The 21,938-nt window shown below is 40.4% G+C and overlaps 2 protein-coding genes across 7 annotated transcripts in view; one reads left to right on the top strand and one right to left on the bottom strand.

Moving 5' to 3' along the window:
- The first annotated feature begins 2,279 nt into the window (after positions 1-2,279).
- LOC115832935 (serine palmitoyltransferase 1-like) overlaps positions 2,280-21,938 on the top strand; it is a 44,749-nt gene continuing 25,090 nt past the window's right edge. For 2 of the 5 annotated variants that reach the window (XM_030805077.1, XM_030805156.1), the window contains exons 1-6: positions 2,284-2,538; positions 6,227-6,316; positions 11,641-11,748; positions 14,291-14,386; positions 14,736-14,832; positions 15,956-16,010. In XM_030805077.1, coding sequence (XP_030660937.1) covers positions 2,488-2,538; positions 6,227-6,316; positions 11,641-11,748; positions 14,291-14,386; positions 14,736-14,832; positions 15,956-16,010 — 497 coding nt within the window. In that variant the 5' untranslated portion in view covers positions 2,284-2,487. Of the gene's footprint in view, positions 2,539-6,226; positions 6,317-11,640; positions 11,749-14,290; positions 14,387-14,735; positions 14,833-15,955; positions 16,011-21,938 lie in introns of all 5 variants that reach the window. The other 3 variants (XM_030805020.1, XM_030805235.1, XM_030804968.1) reach the window with 2 other exon arrangements.
- Positions 14,769-21,938, bottom strand: part of PRSS47 (serine protease 47) — a 32,180-nt gene continuing 25,010 nt past the window's right edge. Inside the window, exon 7 of one of the 2 annotated variants that reach the window (XM_030804821.1) lies at positions 14,769-14,840. In XM_030804821.1, the coding sequence (XP_030660681.1) occupies positions 14,784-14,840 (57 nt within the window). In that variant the 3' untranslated portion in view covers positions 14,769-14,783. Of the gene's footprint in view, positions 14,841-17,650; positions 17,863-21,938 lie in introns of those variants that run through there. The other variant, XM_030804887.1, reaches the window with a different exon arrangement.

The raw sequence follows: 21,938 nt of genomic DNA, 5'->3' as shown, positions 1-21,938 counted from the left end.
GTTTTTAAATATTTTCCTGTACATACAGTGAGAACCACATCAGTGTTGTAATTTTTGCTTTAACTGTCCAAAATAATTTAGAAAACTCCAGAGGAGAAAAAAGCCTAGTGTATTTGCCCATATTTTTTACTTACTGTGCTCCTTCCTCCTTCCCGATAATTTAACAGTCTTCTTTTATGGCTTTTTTTCCTGTTTAGAGGGCTTCCTTTGGCCATTTCTTTAGGGCAGGTCTGCTAGTGACAAATATTCTTCATTTTTTCTTAACTGAGAATGTCTGATTTCACCTTCATTCCTAAAGGATATTTTTGCTGGTTATAGGATTCTGGGTTGACAGTTATTTTCTTTCAGCATTAGAAACACATTGTGATGGTTTTTTTCTGGTGTCTGGTTTCTGATGAAAAACCTCCCGTCATTCAAATTGTTTTTCTCTACGTATGAGGTGTCATTTTTTCTCTGGCTGCTTTCAAGATTTTTTTTGTCGTTTGTTTTCAGAAGTTATCTGTGATGTGCCTTGGCAACTACTTGTTTGCATTTGCCCGTATAGATTTTGCTCAGCTTCTTTAATCTGTAGATTTAAACCACTTGACAAATTTGGGAAGTTTTTAGCCATTATTTATTTGAATACCTTTTTAGCTCCCCGCCTCTTTCTCTTCTTCTGGAATTCCAATGACACAAATGTTAATGTCTTTTATTATAATCCCATGGGGTCCCTGAGACTCTGTTCATTTCTTTCTAGTCTATTTTCTTTCTGTTGTGCTCAGTGAATAATTTCTTTTTTCTTTTTTCTTCTTTTTTTTTTTTTTTGAGACAGAGTCTCGCTCTGTCACCCAGGCTGGAGTGCAGTGGCGCGATGTTGACTCACTGCAAGCTCCGCCTCTCGGGTTCACACCATTCTCCTGCCTCAGCCCTCAGCCTCCTGAGTAACTGGGACTATAGGCACCCACCACCACGCCCAGCTAATTTTTTTTTTTTTTTTTTTTAGTAGAGATGGGGTTTCACCATGTCAGCCAGGATGGTCTCGATCTCCTGACCTCGTGATCCACCCGCCTCAGCCTCCCAAAGTGCTGGGATTACAGGCGTGGGCCACTGTGCCTGGCTGTCAGTGAATAACTTCTATTGCTTGTCTCAGTTCACTGATCCTTCCTCTGCTCCATTCTACTGCTGAACCCATCCACTAAGCTTCTTATTTTAGTAATTTGGTTTTTCAGTTCTGATATCTCTGTAGGACTCTTGTTTGTATCTTCCATTTCATCACTGAGGCTTTTTATTATTATTTCATTTGCTTCAGGTGTCTTCATGGTGGCTCATGAAAATACTTTTTATCGTGGCTACTCCAAAATTATTGTAAGATAATCTTGATATCTCTGTCATCTCACTGTTGGCATTTGTTGTTTCATTCTACTTGATATCTTCTGGTTCTTGATATAAGGGATATTTGATGGAAACCTAGACACTTTCATATTATGCTGCTGTAGTCCATGTCTAGTTTAAGCCATCTCTTTTATTTGGCTTTCTCTGACATGGTTCCAACAGGGGAAGGGGCTGGGGGACTGCTGCCTCATACTGCCAGGAGGAGGAACAATCAGGGGCCCTACTCGGCCTCCACTGACATCACTGGGGTTTCTTTGTTGCTGCTGGGTGATGTAATAGTCCTGACTCTCCACTCGCCCTCCTATGACACTGCCCAGGAGGAGATGGGGAGGGTGCCCACTACTCCCAAGTGCAGGTGGAAGTTAGGACTCTCCATGTGTTCTTTGCTGACACCACAGTGGGGGTGGAGGGGGTCCACTTGTTACCAACTGATAGGAATAAAAGGCTCAGCTTCCTACTTGGCCTTCCCTGACACCACCTTAGGAGGGGTGTCGCCTCGTTACAGCCTCTCGAGGGTCAAAGTCTAGGTTCCCTGCTCAGCCTTTGCTGGCATGGATGGGGCTGGGTACCCCTCATTTTTTTCTGTGGTGTTTGGCTACAGTAGAATAGTCATTATCTAAAAGTTTTCTGTCTAGCCGGGCTACCAGTATTACTTCTCAGGGCAAAATAATGGCAGAGTAATGTGGCAGTCAAATCAGAGATGCCACTGATGGTGAGGCACACCAGTATTTTATGTTTCTTAGAAAAGTATGTGAATAAACTGATATGTCATCCATAGTAAGACGCATGCTGATTTCAGAGAGATTAATATATAGTGAGAGTGTGCTTCTTGGAATAGATTAAATATGGTAGTTACGTGAAAAGGACTCATGGATGAAGAGCAAACGATGATATTTAAATATTCAAACATGTTTTATTTATTTGCTATGCTCATGTTAACAATCAGTGATTAGTCAGCTTACAAAAACAAGCATTCCTTTTTGAGAATGTTGACAAGACCCTTGAAACCCAATTTGGTGGATCTCTTTTCCTTGCAGAGATAGAGCTGCCTGCTTTGCTATTCAGAAAGGATTACAGGCATCCCGTAGTGACATTAAGTTATTTAAGCATAATGACATGGCTGACCTCGAGCGACTACTAAAAGAACAAGAGATCGAAGATCAAAAGGTATGATTCTTTTGAAGAAAATTACACAGTTCTTTGTACTTTCTAACCAGTTAAATTATATATGAAATGGTAATTTGTCATGAAAACTTGCCTGTGGGTCACATTTGGATATTAAGATGTTCCTGCTTATTAAATGTACTTCGTGTCAGAGAGCCAAGTCTGATTGTAATTGCCTTGTCATTGCTGTAATTACATATAGCAAATTGGAGGGAGGTAATCCAAGCAGCTTTCTAAGAGATCAAGAGAGGCTGTAAAACAGTATGTGCTTAGTGAGGCGGGGAGATGTCTACTCATAGCTGGGCATAAGGACACCAAAACTTACTAGGCCTTTAATGGCATGTACCTAGTGAATTCAGAATAGGCTTATTCATTCCAGAATAAATCATGTATCAATTACATGAGGAAAGAATGGCAGCAAGCTTATTATATTAATATATGAACAAAGGGAAGCCCTTTCTCCCCACCCCACCTGTATCCTGCTCTGAGTAGCAGCTGCTGCCTGTGGGAAATGACTGCCCCTAACGTGGTCTCCATCCAGCTTGCAGCCCTGTTTTCAGCTCTTTCCTCTCAAGAACCTAACATAACCCCAGGTGATGGTGGTTTGGAAGTAGCTCCTTGGTGTTCTGATTAGAGTGAAACAGAGGAAGTGTGTTCAGAGCATCCTCGTTAAAATTATAATTTATTTTCCCCTGATGACATGGGTAAGTAAAGTAGCTCAGGTCTGTGTTCTGAGCAGGGCACCATGATGTGTGTGTCTTCATCTCAGACACAGTTTCAAGTGGACTTTGCCAGTGCAACTCATTCATAACTAGAATAAATGATAAAAATGCTCATCACATTTCTTAATTTTGTGTATTTTGTGTTAATTTTCAGTTTTCCAAATATTTGCATTATTCATTTAGGATTCTGTCATCTTTGTTTAGGTGTCAGCCTAAGTGCATCACTTCATGAATATACATATTCTCATGATGACTCTGCATGATCTTGCCATTTTATACTAAATCTGCTGTAGGCTAACGTTTCACATTTACACAATTTAGAAAAAATCTATAGGCAAAATCTGAAAACAGCCCATTCCACTGGTTAATTTATTTCTACAAAGTATAAAAAGATGTTTCTTATGATGATGCAGTAATAGAAAGCTAGTCTGTATTCAGTAATAGAACTGCAGTCTGCTGCCATTTGTTTTGCCAAGTTAGTGTTGTATAAATTTGGAAAACATCAGATTCATGTTTTGTATGTGCTCTTTTTCTCCAAGGTCTGTAAGCCTTAGAACTTTTTTTTAAATGAGCAACAAGAAGTAAAATTAAATATCTTGAAATTTATTTCCGCTTTATAATTTTTACTTTTTTACTAATTTATATTTTTCTTGCTGAGAGCAGGCTTTCTAAGTAACTGTACATTTTGGTTTTTAGAAATATTCATTTTCAGTTTCATTTTCACATAAATAATCTGGTCGTTAACACTTTGAATGTTTTCTTTGTCCATTTCCCAAGTGCTATGGTTCATGAATTGTTTTTATCCGCTTTCCTACAGGGTTCCCATAATGGTCAGTGGATATGAACAGTAGTTCATAAAAGGAATACACATAACTATGAAGAAGGGAAAAATAGCCTGGCCTCACTAATAATTAAGGAAATTAGGCTAGGAGTTTTGCCTGTTAAATTAGGGCACGTTTTTAATAGTAATAGTCAGTGCCAACACAGGTGTGGTGAGACAAAGAGTGTTCCTGTGACACTGGAAAGAGTTTAAATTGGCACTGCCTTTCTAGAAGGCAAATGGGCAGATACATTCCAGGATCGAAGTAATTCCATGCCCTTTGACCCATTCCTGTGGTGCCGTCTTTAAAAACTTACGAGAAATGATGTCACATATTGAAGGATATTCATATTGTGATACGGAAAAGCAAATGAGGGAAACAACTAAATCCAACATTAGGGAAATAAGTAGTTTATGGTATAGTCACAGGCAGAACGTCTCCGTTAAAATCATGTAATCCGAAATAATTTAGAAATGCTCATAGCATAATGTTTTTAAACTCAGGTCCTAAAACTACAGTAAAATCCTGATCCTGAACAAAATAATTTATATGTTTATACAAGAAAGACAAAAATTATCACCATGTGGTATGATTAGCTAATTTATTTAATTGTTTTTTGTACTTTTCCATTTCCCAAGAATCCTACATTGAATATTTCTAAATCTGAGAAAATGTTTTTCCTTAAAGACAGGCAGAGGTAGCATGCCCTGTGTAGAAATTAGGGTGGCATCTCTTCATCAATCACTTCTAACATATTGCTAGCTCCCCAGCTTTGAGTTGTGAGTTGACAGAGTAAAGATGATTGAGCAACGTCAGTGATGTATACTTTTTATTCCTCAACGAACTTTTTTTTTTTTAGTGCTACTGCTGTGGGTTGTAAAATGCCCCTTAAAGCATTGCTCTGATACTTGCTAATTCTGATCATTTCTAATTGTCCATTGGAGCAGAAGCTTAGAGGCAAGAAACCTCTGAGTAAGAAGGGAATGGCAAACTCTATCTGTGGATCTCAGTATTTTTTGTAGTCCCACACACCTGAACCATGTACAGTTTCATACACGTGAGGGACTTATTAGTGACTTGCTCTGAGCAGAGTGTGTGAAGGTGTGTGTTTTTTGAAAAGAAGATCTCTGCCGGGCGCGGTGGCTGAAACCTATAATCCCAGCAGTTTGAGAGGCCGAGGTCAGTAATCAAGAGGTCAGGAGTTCAAGACCAGCCTGGCCAACATGGTGAAACCCCATCTCTACTAAAAATACAAAAATTAGCTGGGCGTGGTGGCGGGTGCCTGTAATCCCAGCTACTCAGGAGGTGCTTGAACCCTGGAGGCGGAGGTTGCAGTGAGCAGAGATGGCGCCACTGCACTCCCACCTGGGTGACAGTGACACTCTGTCTCAAAAAAAAAAGAAAAGGAGACCTCTCTACCCCACCACCTGGGAACATCATTGGACAAGCTCATAGTCAAATTTTGCTTGATCCGATAATAGATCAGTGGGGAGTGAGGAGAGAACAGGGTTGCCCCTTTTTTTGGGAGGTGAAGGAAAACGGTTTGAGTTTTTTAACTTTTTGTTATGGAAAAATGCCAACATACAAGAAGGAAACACAGTGGTATAGTGAAGCCCCCTGTACCCTTCTCCCAGCTTTGTTATCAGCATTACATCATTCTTGTGCCATCTGTTCCTCACCCCGTCTTCATGATGATGACCTTCATTATAGTTGTTTTGGGTAAAATCGACAGACATTGAACCACATGAATGCAACCATACAATTTTGACCAGTGATTATACCCATGTAACCCAGGAATGTCAGCCCCATTATGATGTAAAACATTCCCATTTCTTTAGAAAGTCCCTTAGGCCCCTTCCCAGTTGGAGGTTTGGAGGGTTTTGTTTGTGTTTTAATATTCTCAGAGTGCCTAATTAGTTCGTGTGTGTGGGGGGTCACCTAGCTAATGCTGTGAGCTGAAAAACATGTCTGAGAGAAGCTAGCACTGTTGTTCATCTCAAAATAACCCATCACAAACACTGAGCTTTCAATTCATTCAGAATATTTTTTAGGAATAAATCTTGAAAGGTGAAAGTGCTGGGGAATATGTAACAGATCTTGTCTTTAGAGTTACTGAAATGTAAGATGTCTGCTTTTTCTCCTTTAAAGAATCCTCGCAAGGCTCGTGTAACTCGGCGTTTCATTGTAGTCGAAGGATTGTATATGAATACTGGAACTATTTGTCCTCTTCCAGAATTGGTAAGCAACCATGTTCAGCCGTAATTTTAATATTTGGACTATTTGACAGATGTGCCTTTTGTTTATGACCGCTTTTAGTGTATAACGTCTGCGTTGCTTTGCACGTTAGGCCTCATAAGCGTATTTTGCTCAGATCAGGGAAAAAGAACAACACTGAATGCCAGTGCTGGGCTTCAAAGAGTAATCAAGACTGCTCTGTCGCCCAGGCTGGAGTGCAGTGGTGTGAACACAGCTCACTGCAGCCTTACCCTCCTGGGCTGAAGTGATCCTTCCACCTTAGCTTTCTGAGTTAGCTGGGACTACAGGCACTTGCCACCACACCTGGCTGATTTTTCCCTTTTTTGTGGAGTAGGGGTCTCACTGCGTTACCCAGGCTGTTCTCAAACTCTTGGGCTCAAGCGATCCTCCTGCCTCAGCCTGCCAAAGTGCTGGTATTACAGGTATGAGCCACCACACCTGGCCAAAACTTAGCTTTAGCTTCCTCCCCGCCCCCCCCCCCCCCCCCCCACCGAGACAGAGTCTTGCCCTGTCGCCAGGCTGGAGTGCAGTGGCGCCATCTTGGCTCACTGCAACCTCCGCCCCCAGGTTCAAGCAGTTCTCCTGCCTCAGCCTCCCCAGTAGCTGGAACTATAGGCGTGTGCAACCACCCCCAGCTAATTTTTGTATTTTTAGTAGAGATGGAGTTTCACCATGTCGGCTAGGATGGTCTCAATCTCTCGACCTCGTGATCCGCCCGCCTGGGCCTCCCAAAATGCTGGGATTACAGGCATGAGCCCCTGCGTCGGCCATACGTAGCTTTTAAGATCCAGCTTTATTTAGGTGAAATCAACGTATAAAATACACCTACTTTAAGGGTAAAGTTTGATAAGTTTTGACAGATGTATACACATCTCTGTCACCACAGCCATCACCACCACAGTCAAGATACATAACGTTTTTATGTAAGACAATGTTTGCCCAGAAAGCAAACTTTATCCAGAAAGCTTCCTGATGCCTCTTGGTAGTGAGTACCCATGTTGGCCCCAGACAGCCATTAATCTACTTTCTATTCCTGTAGATTAGTTTTACCTTTTGTAGAATTGCATATGAATGAAAGCATAGCTTGCTTTTTTGTTTTTTTGTTTTTTGTTTGAGATGGAGTTTCACTTTCGTTGCCCAGGCTGGAGTGCAATGGCACGATCTCGGCTCACCACAACCTCTGGCTCCTGGGTTCAAGCGATTCTCCTGCCTCAGCCTCCCAGGTAGCTGGGATTACAAGCATGTGCCACCACACCCGGCTAATTTTGTATTTTTAGTAGAGACGAGGTTTCTCCATGTTGGTCAGGCTGGTCTTGAACTCCCGACCTCAGGTGATCCGCCCTCCTTGGCCTCCCAAAGTGCTGGGATTCCAGGTGTGAGCCACCACACACGGCCAAAACTTAGCTTTTTAATAGTGAAAGCAACATAACTGTTTTTAGAAACCATGACCATTGAGATTTCCTTTACTGAGGTGAAATTCACATAACACAAAATTAGCCAATTTAAATTGTACAGGACAGTGACATTTGTTACATTTACCATGTGTGCAACCATCAACTCTAGGTCAAAAACCTTTTCATGACTCGCAAAGAAGACCTCAAACCCATTAAACAGTCACTCCCCATTTTCTTCTCCCCCTAGCTCCCAGCAACCACCAATCTGCTTTCTATCTCTATGGATTTACCTTTTCTGGTTATTTCCTATAAATGGCATCATATAATATATGACCTTTTCTTTCTGGCTTCATTCACTTAATGTTTTTAAGGTTCATTAACATTGTATACCATGTATCAGTATTTCATACCTTTTTAATGCTAAGTTATGGTCCATTGCATGGATAATACCACGTTTTGTTTTATATATTCATCCACAGATGGATATTTGGGTTCTTTCTACCTTTTTGCTATTGCGAATAGTGCTGTTGTGAACATTTGTGTACAGGTATTTGTTTGAATTCCTGTTTTCAGTTCTTTTATGTATATATCTAGCAGGGTAATTGCTGGATTATATGGTAATTCTGTGTTTAACTTAATAAGGAACTGACATACTGTTTTCCACAGTGATTGTACCATTTTACATTCCCGTCAGCTATGTACCAGGGTTGCAGTTTCTCTACATCTTTGTCAGCACTTACATTTTCTAGGGTTTTTTGTTGGTTTGTTTAGCCTCCCCAGTGAGCATGCGGTAGTATCTCACTGTCGTTTTGATCTGTGTTTCCCAAATGGCTGATGATGCCTCTTTTCTTGTTTGTTTGTTTGTTTGGCCGTGCGTATATCTTTGGAGACATATCTATTCAGGTGCTTTGCCCATTTTTTAAATTGGGTTGTTTGTCTTTCTGTTTTTAAAAGAATTCCTTGTATATTCTGGATACTAGATGTTTATCAGATACATGATTTACAAATATTTTCTCCTATTTTGTGGGGGTTTGATTCATTTATTTGATACTGTCCTTTGACACACAGTTTTAAAAAATTTTGATGATGTCCAATTTATGTGTTTTGTCATTGCTTGTGCTTTTGTGTTTTATTTTAAAATCTTTGTTTAATCTGGCCGGGCGTGGTGGCTCACGCCTGTAATCCCAGCACTTTGGGAGGCCGAGGCGGGTGAATCATTTGAGGTCAGGAGTTCGAGACCAGCCTGGCCAACATGGTAAAACCCCATCTCTACTAAAAATACAAAAAATTAGCCGGGTGTGGTGGTACACGCCTGTGATCCCAGCTACTCGGGAGGCTGAGGCAGGAGAATTGCTTGAACCCAGGATGTGGAGGTTGCAGTGAGCCGAGATCACGCCAGTGCGCTCCAGCCTGGGCAACAGAGCGAGACTCCATCTCAAAAAAAAAAAAAAAAAAATCTTTGTTTAATCCAGAATTATCAAGATTTACTGCTATGTTTCCCCCTAAGAGTTTATAGTTTTCAATCTTACATTTAGGTCTGTAGTTCATTTCAGTTCATTTTTGCATATGCGATGATGAAGAGGTCCGGTTTTATTCTTTCACAAGTGGTTATCCAGTTTTGCCTGCATCATTTGTTGAATGTTTCCCCCTTGACTGGTCTTGGCACCCTTGTTGAAATTAATTGACCATAGATGTATGGGTTGATTTCTAGACTCTATTCTGTTTCATTCTTCTATATATCTGTCCTTACACCAGTACCACACTGTGTCAATTATTGTAGCTTTGTAGTGAGTTTTGAAATGAGGACATGTGAGTTCAACTTTGTTCTTTTTCAAAATTATTTTAGCTATTTGGGGTCTCTTGAAATTCCATTTGAATTTTAGGATTAGCTTTTCCATTTCCGTAAAAAGTATTGTTGGGATTTTGGTGGGGATTGCATTGAATATGTAGTCACTTTGGGAAGTATTACCATCTTAATGATATTAAGTCTTCCAGTCCATGAACTTGGGATTTTTCCATCTATTTAGATATTTCCTTCAGCAATGTTTTGTGGTTTTTAGTATACACGTCCTGCACCTCTTTGGTTAAATTTATCACTAAGTGTTTGATTTTTTTATTCTACTATAAATGGAATTGTTTCCTTAATTTCCTTTTTAGATTGTTTACTGCTAGTTTATAGAAATACAACAGATACTTGTGTATTGCTTTTGCATAAGGTAACTTCTGCTGAATTTGTTAGCTCAAATAGCTCTTTTGTGGATCTTATTCTATGTATAAGATTACACCATCTGTGAATAGAGATAATTTTACTTGTTTCTTTTCAATTTGGATGCCTTTTATCTTTCTTGCCTGATTGCCCTGGCTAGGACCTCGACTACAGTGTTGACTAGAGGTGGCGAAAATGAGCATCTTTGTCTTGTTCCTGATCTTAAAAGGAAAGCTTTCAGTCTTCTACCATTGCGTGTGATGTTAGCTGTGAGTTTTTTGTAATAACCTTTTATCAGGTTGAGGAGGTTCCTTCCCATTTTTAATTTATTGAGTGTTTTATCGTGAGAGGTTCTTGGATTTTGTCAATTTTTTTCCTGCATTTATTGGGATGGTCATGTGGGGTTTTTCCCCCTACATTCTTCTAATGTGTATGTAATACATATTTGATTTTTCCATGTTGAACCACCCTTGCATTCGGCCATTGAGATTTTAATCTAGGAGTCTATTAATTTAATAAGGATTCAAAATAAGGGTTCCAGATGTTATTTTTAAGTGTTTTCACTATTTCTGAGGAAATCTAAATATATTTTAAGTATCAATAGAAGAGACGTATTTGTTTTCTTCTTTCTGTTTTTGTAAGAGTGTCAGCGGTTGATAGAATAATGGGAGGGAGGTGGTGAACCAGAAGGTACTAGGACGTATATCATAGGGCTACAGTAATGAAGCAGTGCTGATGGACAGATACGAAACTAAAGATGAAGTATAGGAACAGCTCAAGTGTAGATAAGCACTGAAGCTGGGCATGGTGGCTCACACCTTTAATCCCAACACTTTGGGTGGCGGAGGTAGGAGAATCACTGGAGCCCAGGAGGTCAAGGCTGCAGTGAGCCATGATCCTGCCACTGCACTCCAGCCTGGGTGGCAGAGCAAGACTCTGTCTCAAAAAAAAAAAAAAAAAATCAGTATTGTGCTGTCTGTTGTTAAGTTGAATCATCTTAGACCATCTAAAGGACAGTTGATTCTCATCATTCACCCTACTTACATTCTATAAAGTTGCCATGAACCCTGGAATAAGAAATACTAAACTATTGCTGCTAGGGCAAATAATAGGGTTAGGTTCCTCTGAGCCTCTGGTTACAACATTTTCATCAACCAGTTGACACAAAACTTGCTTTATGTGTATTTTTGTTTAAAGGTGTCTTATTTAATGTCTGTTGATTCATTGCACAACAACTCATGCCTGAACAAAGCTTCTCTAACACACAAATTTTCTCCATAAGGGACATCACAGCACTAGGAGTAACAGACGGCACTTTAGCATGACACTTGGGGGCCACTCTAAATAGCAAAATCACCAACAAAAAGCACAGAAGTCCAAAAAAGTGGCAATAAATAGGCCATGAAAAGGGTACTTGTTCACAGGATCAGAGCTGAAACAGTTGCCTGTTCACCCTCACCTGGGAAAACACGTGTCAGGTAATTCAAATTCTTCACTGCTCTGCACATGCACATATCTGTGATGACAGGAAAAAAGTATTGATTTGGAGGTTGCAAATAAATTTTAATAAGTAGATGAATTTGCACATATAGAATTCACAAGTATTGAGAGTCAGCTGTACATACTTTTTAATCTTAATTTTTTTCTTCATAATATGTTCTATATGGTGCTAATCATTAGTATTTTAACCTTTATATAACACTTAGGTTAAGTTAAAATACAAATACAAAGCAAGAATCTTCCTGGAGGAAAGCCTTTCATTTGGAGTCCTAGGAGAGCATGGCCGAGGAGTCACTGAACACTATGGAATCAATGTAAGTTCCCCTTTTTTAAGAACGTTTCCCCTCTTATAGGAGACATGTAGTTCCATTCTGCTAGGCATATATTTTTATAGGCACAAGACAGCGCTCCTTATCAGTTTGAAGGGTCACGAAACTTTGGTGTCTGTCACCTCAGTGAGCCCAGGATGAGTCTAGTCAGCCAGACCAGGGAACCCCATCTTCCTTCTGAACTTATAAACTCGGAGTGGGTAGTCATGGTTTGTGCTCTGTTTGCAAAGTTGCATTTGAATTGGCTTTTAGTGTCTCTTCTCTAGAAATGGTTAAATTTTGCCTTCCAATTATTTCTTAAAATCATTAGGAATTTCCTGAGTAGTCTTTTCAGAAGTATTCATGATGGCAGAGAAAGGATACTGTTTCTAGTATTTAAAAATCTGTATTCTATATAATGTGTTTGTGGGAGGTAGATACAGTTATGCGTGTGTGTGTGTGTGTGTGTGTGTGTGAGTGTGTGTCAGAAACACCACTGGCATGCATTCAGCAAAACCTCTTAAAGTCCCAAACAGACTGAGGTGTCATGCTTCCTTTTCTGAGGGAAAGGGACCCAGACTGCCTGCAGTGCCTAGTGGGTTTTGCTCCTGGAGCCTGAGGGCAGAGGAAGTCAGCCAGTCTTGAACAGCTGTCTTACCAACCACCACGGGAAGAGTTACAGAAAGCTTTTTCTCCAAAACATGTGCATAAGAGCTGTGCAACCTATGTTACAGAGTTGAACTATAAAACGTAAAATTGCCTTACATTATCAACATCCCGCTACCATATAGTCCCAGAGAAAAATGTAGAGCAGAGTGAATATCCCGGGAGGTTGGATGGAAGCACCTCCTCCAAGGCAGACTGACATTCAGCAGTTACATGCACCGAGGAGGTAAATGGAAGGATAAATGGAAGTGTAATTCAAGCAGATTTAGCAGTACACTACAGCCTTTTTTAAGGTATGAAAATTTTTATGGAGGAAAAAACTCGAACTTCACTGTTGTAGTTTTGTGAATGCTTCCAGCAGTTGTCACTGAGGAAATACTCAGAAGCGCCTGAGAGTAGAGAGCAGAATGTACGGGCTTTATTTGGATCCTGATTCAAACAAATGCTGTTAAAAGAAAATTTGGTGAGACAATCAGAGATATTTGAACACCAAATATTTGAATATATTTAACATCAAATTTAAATTTAACATTTAAAAGTTGTTAACGTCTTAAGTGTGATACTAGTTTTGTGATTATGTTTTGAGAGAGTTTTTATCTTTTAGAAATACACAGTGAAATGTTTATAGATGAAACCCCGTGAAGTCTGGGACTCACTACAAAGAAATGATGAGGGTGGTAGGGGATATAGGTGAAGCAACGTTGTCCTTGAGTTGATAGTGTTTGAATCTGGGTGATGGGGATTCTTTGTTCTGTTCTACTTTGTTCAGGCTTGAAATTTTTCGTAATGAAAGGTTTGGCCGGGCGCGGTGGCTCACGCCTGTAATCCCAGCACTTTGGGAGGCTGAGGCGGGCGGATCACGAGGTCAGGAGATGGAGACCATCCTGGCTAACACGGTGAAACCCCGTCTCTACTAAAAAAATACAAAAAAATTAGACGGGCGCGGTGGCGGGCGCCTGTAGTCCCAGCTACTCGGGAGGCTGAGGCAGGAAAATGGCGTGTACCTGGGAGGCGGAGCTTGCAGTGAGCCGAGATAGCGCCACTGCACTCCGGCCTGGGCAAAAGAGCGAGATTCTGTCTCAAACAAAAAAAAAAAAAAGAAAGGTTTAAAAATGCTTTTTAAAAAGAGCAGGAGTGCAGAGTTTCTCAAAACTCCGCTGGATCTATGAAACACTAAGGAAAACACTAGCTGTGTTCTGACAATCCATTAACATGGCCATCAGTAAATAATGATTGAATGCCTACTGTGTGCCCAGAATGGAACTTGGTGCTGAGGGCTGGACCCAAAGATGAGGACCGAAGGAGTTCTGAGTGGTCAGAAAGATGTAGGACTCAAAGCCCATTAGGTCATTAGAGCACATTAGGTTCTTCTGCTGTCCAGTTGGTCAAAGATTCCATCGCCATGACGTTTGGATAAATTGACTTATGAAATGCTGAGAGGCAAACTGAATACAAGAATAAAGTGCTCAAAACTTCGATAGACTCGTTTTTATTTATCTCAGTGCATCCCATGAGGAAGACCAGCTAGACCACTGTTTTAGCGAGGAAATATTCTTATTTTGTACCTGTGACTACTTTTAATATCGAACAGCTCTGGGTTTTATCTTCTTATAATTTATTTGTCTTTGCTGTGAGTTAATTTGTCATGTATAATGAAATGGTAAAACTGTATAAAATGAGGCAGTTTCAGAGATGGGCCATGAAACTCCGGTTCATTCAGCGATAGATGTTATATGGTTTATTTTTTATTTTCATGTAGATAGGTAGTTTGAATCCAGATATTAACAGACAGTTTAATGCTGTTAAATTTTGTCTCTAGGCTTGAAGTTGGCCTTTTTTTCTTTAAACTGTGGAATAACTGTCACTCCTCCTTTTCCGGCAGATTGATGATATTGATCTTATCAGTGCCAACATGGAGAATGCACTTGCTTCTATTGGAGGTTTCTGCTGTGGCAGGTCTTTTGTAATTGACCATCAGGTGGGTTCTTTTTAAAAACAGGAGCTAAAACGGAAACTAATTTCTCCATTGGTCACCTCAAAATATAACTTCGAAATACGACATTTTACTTAGTTTATCACACAATTTTTATTTAAATGTCAATTTTTAAAGAATCACTCAAAATATTTCTATGTAGAAATGATCTCTCATTTAACAAAAAGTCTTGTTTCTGTTACACGTATAATGTTTATTTATGGCTGGGTCTTACCCCCGCCACCACATGTACACACTGTTCAGTAGTTGTTCTAGAGAACCGATGCCTTTCAAATGTTTACCTAGAAAGGACGGAGAATGTGTATATGTCTTCAACTCATTTGTTTCTTCTCAGCGACTTTCCGGCCAGGGATACTGCTTTTCAGCCTCGTTACCTCCCCTGTTAGCTGCTGCAGCAATTGAGGCCCTCAACATCATGGAAGAGAATCCAGGTATAACCCTTTAAAAACCCAAGAAATCAAAGAGATTTTAGGTTACGTTAGTTGTGTTACTGATTTACTTACTGGAGAAATTATTTGCCAGACAAAACTGGTTTGCAGTTACATTATATGGCATTCGTAGGAAGAACGGCAGTGAAGAAGCTATTCCCGCCCCAAGGACTTGGGGTCAGAGCTTTTCTCCTGTGCTTGGAGCCGGAGCCAGAGCCAAAACAAAGCAAGGCTAGCTCAGATAATGGGTGGAGATGCTGGGAGGAGGAGGGGCTCTCAGCCAGTTCTAGGCCTAAACGTTCCATTGGTGTAAATAAGCCAGTCTTTATTTGGTTAATAGTTTTTTGAGAAATCAGCTGAAGCATGCTGCTTTTTTATCTGTGTAATTTTATAAATATTGTGAGTTTTCGCCTTTAGCCTTTGAATCATCAGTTGGTACTGAGGCCAAGCCGGGTTTACCAGCAAAGAACTTACTCGGTGGGAAAAATAAAAAGTCTACTGAGAATTTAAAATGTGGCCTTTGGCTACGGCAGTGCCACCTTTGCCAAGCTTAAAACGGAAAGGGAGCAGCAGGCCCTACCCGGTACAGTATTTCTGAATCTTCATCAGTGATACTGATTCAGAGAACCGGAAAATGTGTGTCTCCGTGCTCATTCATATGCTTGCTTCTCAGATGGCCTGGCACTCCTACCTTCTGATCAGATACTTTAGTTTTGGGATTTTCCTTGAATAAAAAAGGAAAATATCAAGAAAAGATTGTAAAAATTACTTTACTGTAGTTGATTTTTTACCAAATTGTTTAGGATAAAGAAATAAGCAATAAATTTGTACCCTTTGATTCTTAGCCAGATTAGGATCTTGATGAGAACAGGAGGGATTGATTGCTCTTGAAAGCATCATTCCAGGTTTGTTGAAAGTGGGATAGTGAGGTGAGAAGGGGCCGGTTAGCACGCACCAGAGACAAAGCTTGGGCCTTCAGGGGGGTTTGGGTTCCTGGCTCTGTTAGTATGTAGAAGGATTTGTAGCATTTTAAATTGATGAACTTGATCTGGGTCTTCAAAAATATTTTTAGGTTAGTACTATCATACGTTTCAAATAGACTCTCAAATGTATTTTTTTCATCTAGGGATTTTTGCAGTGTTGAAGGAAAAGTGCGGACAAATTCATAAAGCTTTACAAGGGTGAGTTTTCTGTATTTTCAACCAACATAAAGTTTATCTGCCCCACACTTAACAACTAATGGAAAGTTTTAAATTTATAGGCTTGGGTCAGTTTGACCAAATGGCAACTAAGAAACCAAAAACTTAGTTCGCTCACATTGGTTTATTTGTATAAAACCAGATCATCTGTTTTAAAGAATCTTGACTTTGTTTTTCTGAAAATGAAACAAACTCATTAATAAAATATTACAGCAGTACAGAAGATAGAAAGATGAAAATAACAACCCAACATCTTACCACCAGAAATAACCAGGGTAAACACTGAAGCATCTCTCCATGTCTGCACACACAGGGATGCCATTATATATTATGTAATTAGATGACTGGGTTCATACCATCTGTGTTACTTTTTAATAAATTACTAAGTTTTAACACAAGAAAAAGAAACAAGTGAAATTTTATCAGTGTTTCTTTTTTTTTTCTTTTTTTAAACTACACAAGAGTCACTCTTTAAGATTCCTCTGTAGTTTAAAAAAAAAAAAAAAGATCGAGGTTGGTGATATCTCCAGGCACATTTCTGGTCTCATAGAAAGTGATTTCACATTGCCCAGGGTCTTTCTTTTTGCCTTTCCTAAGGTGAAACATGCTTTCTTGATCATGAAAGTCCTATCTCTGTTCCAGATACGGAAACTGGAGACTTAACTGAAAGAAAAGGACAATTGATAAATGAGTACATCAGAGCTGTTCCAGATAAAGAAGGGGCAGAGACAATTAAAGTTCTGGGTGTGTCTGTGTGATAGTAACAGCAGTTCTTGCATGATTTATGGTAGAGAGATATATTTGTATTGGTTCCAGTTCCATTGGTTTGTGAAGGATTAATACGCCAACACAGCCTAGCATATTGGAGTCACTGGAAATTCATCAGCGCTAGCCTTACATGCCCTTCACTCTGTGGTGTTAACCTGCCTTTTTCTAAGCCCAATCTCCACTTACCCCAGCTCTATCACACATTTTCTTTCCAAAATTCCTAATCCTGTCTTCACTCCCCTCACTTTTAGCTAACAGCCTGGCCTTATGCTGTCACTTGGGACTCTGTCATATTTCCTGACAAATCTACACACCTGTGGGTATCTGAACCAGTCTTCCCTCCTGTAGGCCAATAAATGTTGCTCCAACTACCACAGGCCCTTTTTTAAGGACTGAGTGCCTTTGCTTGTCCCTGCTACTTTGTCATCAGCCTGTCCCCTTTCTTGTGTCATTTGATTAGCAGTCACATCCACTTTAAATTCCTCTTGCCTGTCACCCGACGTTTCCCTCTGCAACTCCCCATGTCTTTGCTCCTCTCAGTAGCTATCATCTCCACGTCTTCACTTACACTGGCAGTTCTGAGACCTGGCTTCTGCTACTGCCCTTCGCCTGGACTGTTTTTGTGGAGGTCTCCACTGACTGCTGAATCCAGTGGACCATCTTCAGAGCTCATCTTCTTGATGTCCCCATAGTTTTCAGCACAGGTGACCACTCTTTCCTTCTTTGGACTCTGCTACACTGCACGCCTGGATTTCCTTTTACATCTTTGAATGGCTCCATCTCGGTCTCCTCTGAAGGCTTTCTTTCAACACCTTGCTCTTCAAGGCTTTGTCTGTGCTTCTCTTGTTACCTTCTTGAAGAATTGCCTTCTTCCACACCTGGAGCTCCACACTGTTTCATGACACCTGTATGTAGACAGCTCCCAGCTTCGTATCTCCACCCTGGACCACTGCAGCTGCAGGTCTCACACCCAGTTGCCTACTCAGTATCCACAGTTGGAAGACTCCATGGCACCTCATAGTAAACACGCATTCAGAGGGGTCTCAGGGGCAAACCGTGCTGGTATCTAGATGGTTACAGAAAACAGTAAACAAAATAACAAAGAGGCCAATGTGACAGGAGGGAAGGAGTGGGAAATCTGGTGGAAGATGAGGGCTGGGTCATGGGCCATCCGCACACAGGGACTTGTGAGCCGTGATGAGGGCGTTGGCACACGGAGGAAGCCTTGGCGTGGTTTTGAGCAAAAAAGTGAAACAGCCTATCTGATACCCTAGCAAAATTACTTCTGCATGGTGTGAAAAAATACATCGAACAGCAGTAAGAACAGAAGTAGGGAGACCAGTTAGGAGATTGACGCAGGTGAAGGGTGATGGTGACTCTGACCATGTTGGGAGCCATGACGTGCGAAGTGTCTGGATTCTGGGTATCTTCTGAAGGGAGAGCACACTGGATCTAGCAGAAGTTCATATGCAGGGTGAGTGAGAAAGAGAAGACTCCAGGTAGAGCTTAGGGGGTTTGGTCAGAGTAAATAGGTAGAGTTGCTGATGAGTGAGAGGGACACAACTGTGGAGAAATACTTTCTGGGGAAGGTCAGCAGTGGTTATGTTAAGCCCAAAGTGCCCATCAGACATGGAGTGCAGAGCAGCAGCTGGATATACAAGTGTGAAGTGTGAGGGAGAGTACTGAGCTAGAGATAAATTTTTGAGTCTTGGGGTATGGCTATTATATGAAGCATTTCAGTGTGAAGAGGTCAGAAACTAGCGAAGACTAGTCCGAGAAAGAGTGGCCAGTGAGGAAGAGGCAGGCTAGGAGAGCCTAGAGTCCTGGAAACCAGGGAAGAAATTGCTTATGTAGGAGGTCAGCCTGTGACATGCCACTGCTGACAGGCCAGACCAGATAACAGAACACTGATCCTTTGACTTCGTCATGTAGAGGTATTATGACTTGGTGAGTAGTTTCAGGGGAGTGTGGGGTAAAATGCCTGGCTGAAGGAGGTTCCAGACAGGTGGACACGGCCTAGATGACTGTTTTGAGGAGTTTTTCTCTGAAGAGGAACTGAGAAACAAGATTGTGGCTGGAGAAAGAAATTGGTCAGGAGAAGACTATTTCAGTTTAAGATTACTGAGATCAATTTCTGAATAACATCTGGCTAAGTATAAAACATCCTTTCTCCTACCGGTTGGCCGTACTCTATCCTATACCAGGTTCCCATTTGTACCTAGATGTGTTTCTAAACTCTCTCTTCCATTCCATTGGTATATTTGCTCATTCCTCAGACTCTTGATTTTGTCTGTTTTTGTCACTGTTTTGGAATACAGGTTTATCACTGGTGTCTGTTTTCATCACTGTTTTGGCATACGGGTTTCTCCAAAATTACTGCTAGACTCTTCATTGGAACTGCATTAAATTTTCTGATGAATGTGGAAGGAAATGTCATCCATGAACATGAGCTCTCTATTTAAATCTCCCTTTGTGTCCTTTAATGGAATTCCTATAAAGCCCTTGTACCTTTATGGAACCTTTAAAGGGAATTTTCAGACATCCTATAGATTTTGTTGCCGTTATGAATGGGGTTGTCTTTTCTGTTATATTTTCTACTTGATTATTGCTGATTCATAAGAACATTATTATTTTCTCTAAACTGACCTTATATCCAGGAGTCTTTCTAAACTCTTAGTATTTCCAGTAGTTGTTTCATTCTGTTATGATGATGTGCATGGAAGTCCTGTTGTCTGCAGTAATGGTGTTCTGTCTTTCCTTCCTAATGCTTTTACATCTTAGTTCATTTTCTTATTTTATTGCTTTGGTCTGAGTCCCTAAGCTGTATTGAACAGTGGCAATAATAGCAAACATTCTTTCCTTATTCCCAGTATAGAAGCACTTCTTCATTAAGTATAAAACATCATGCTGTGGGTTTTTGGGGAGTAGCTTTTACGAATTATTCCTAGTTTTGTTTTGTTTTGTGGTTTTTTTAAGAGACAGGATTGTGCTATGTTGCCCAGGCCGGAGTGCAGTGGCTATTCACAGATTTAGTCGACACACTATAGCCTCAAACTCCTGGACTCAAGCAATCCTCCTGCCTTCACCTCCCAACTAGTTGGGACTACAGGCGCGTACCACTGCACCTGGCTACATGATTCCTAAATTTGAAGGCCTTTTTTTAAAATCATAAATAGATGTTGAACTTTATTCATTTTTTTTTTTTTACATCTATTAAGGTAAGTCATAAATTTGTTTTATGGCTGAATTACATTGAAATATTTTGTGATGTTACACCATCCTTGCATTCTTGAGAAAACCGTTACTTCATTATAATATCTTTTTCTACACTGTTAGATTTATTTAGCTAATATTTTAATTTGACTTTTTATATCTATGTTTAAAATTTAAATGGATCTATAACCCTGTACCAACTTTACGTAACATAGGAGTCAGCGTTAGGGTAGCTTCAGTAGATGATGTAGCTATTTTCCACTCTTTCTGCTTCATGGAAGCACTGAGTAAAACAAGGCTTGATCGTTTCTTCAAAAGTTGAGAGTAGGTCTCCCACTTTACGGCCATCTGGGCTTGGGGCCTTTGGTTTGGGAATAGTTGTTGATTCTCTCTCATATATCTATGTTATTTTAACTTTTTATTTATATAAATCTGGTTATGTGTGTTTTCATCATAGTGTGTTTTCTTATCTTTATGCACTGTCTCATTGCACTGTGTTCTTACTCTTCTTGAGCTTCTTACATTTAGCTTTTGGTTTTATTGCTTAGTTTCCAATAAATATATTAAAGATAAATATTTTCAAAGGCAGTATCTTCAATGTTTAGTTCGGAATAATTTTTTTGTTCAATTTTTCTCTAATTTCTCACTTCTCTCATCTCTGAGATTGAGTTTGGGAGAGGAAGGAAACCAACATCGTATGCTGGTTTGCCTCTGTTTTCATCGTAATAGAGATAGTTATTGGTGTCAGGTTCTCCCTGTAGACTGTAAGCACACAGTGGAGACCGTGGCTACCTTGGTGATTGCTCTGTCCCTGGGAGCTAGCCCAGTGCTCCTTTATCCACTGGGATAAGATGATATGTTTGGCAAAGTCTCTTGTTAAAGAGTAGTGTAATAGACTCTGAAACACGGCTTCTCTGAACTCAAGCTACAACTCTGTCCATTTGGTTTTAATTAAACTCATCTGACATTCAGCATCTAGGCAACCAGAGACAGGGCATTTTGTTTAATTCCTTCTCTCACCAGCATGTGAGATGAGACCATTTGATTAAAAAGCACAAGTTAGATTTGGACCTCAGGTGCCCTGTATTTCTTTTCTTTTCTTTTTTTTTTTTCTTTCTCTTTTGAGACAGAGTCTTGCTCTGTCACTCAGGCTGGAGCACAGTGGCACGATCTCAGCTCACTGCAACCTCCACCTCCCAGATTCAAGCGATTTTCCTGTCTCAGCCTCCTGAGTAGCTGGGATTACAGGCACGTGCCACCACACCTGGCTAATTTTTGTATTTTTAGTAGAGACGGGGTTTCACCATGTTGGTCAGGCTGATCTTGAACTCCTGACCTCGTGATCCCCCCAACCTTGGCATCCCAAAGTACTGGGATTATAGGTGTGAGCCATCACGCCTTGTATTTCTTGAGGAAAATTGAGGCCATTCGATTCATATGAAATGCTATTTGGGAGGCAGTTTTTTTGTTGTTTTTGTTTTTTGTTTTTTGTTTTTGTTTTTGAGACAAGAGTCTTGCTTTTGTTGCCCAGGCTGGAGTGCAGTGGCGTGATCTCAGCTCACTGCAACCTCTACCTCCCAGGTTCAAGTGATTATACTACCTGAGCCTCCCGAGTAGCTGGGATTACAGGTGCCCACCACCACACCTGGCTAATTTTTATGTTTTTAGTAGAGACAGGGTTTCACCATGTTCGCCAGGTTGGTCTCGAACTCCTGACCTCAGGTGATCTACCTGCCTTGGCCTCCCAAAGTGCTGGGATTACAGGCGTGAGCCACCACACCTGACTGAAAGCAATTTTTTAATACTGTGAGAATACATGACCTGTAAAAAAAGAAAAGATACTTGATATAGGCGTTTAACATGGTCAGAATTTACACAGGAAATGGGTTTTCAAAGTGTATTGCTTAGTTTCTACATTAGTAAAGAACT

Source organism: Nomascus leucogenys, chromosome 1a (genome assembly GCF_006542625.1).
Source record: "Nomascus leucogenys isolate Asia chromosome 1a, Asia_NLE_v1, whole genome shotgun sequence".
NCBI classification, from domain to species: domain Eukaryota; kingdom Metazoa; phylum Chordata; class Mammalia; order Primates; family Hylobatidae; genus Nomascus; species Nomascus leucogenys.
Note: the sequence above shows the minus strand (reverse complement) of the source record. Positions and strands in the feature narration are given on the sequence as shown.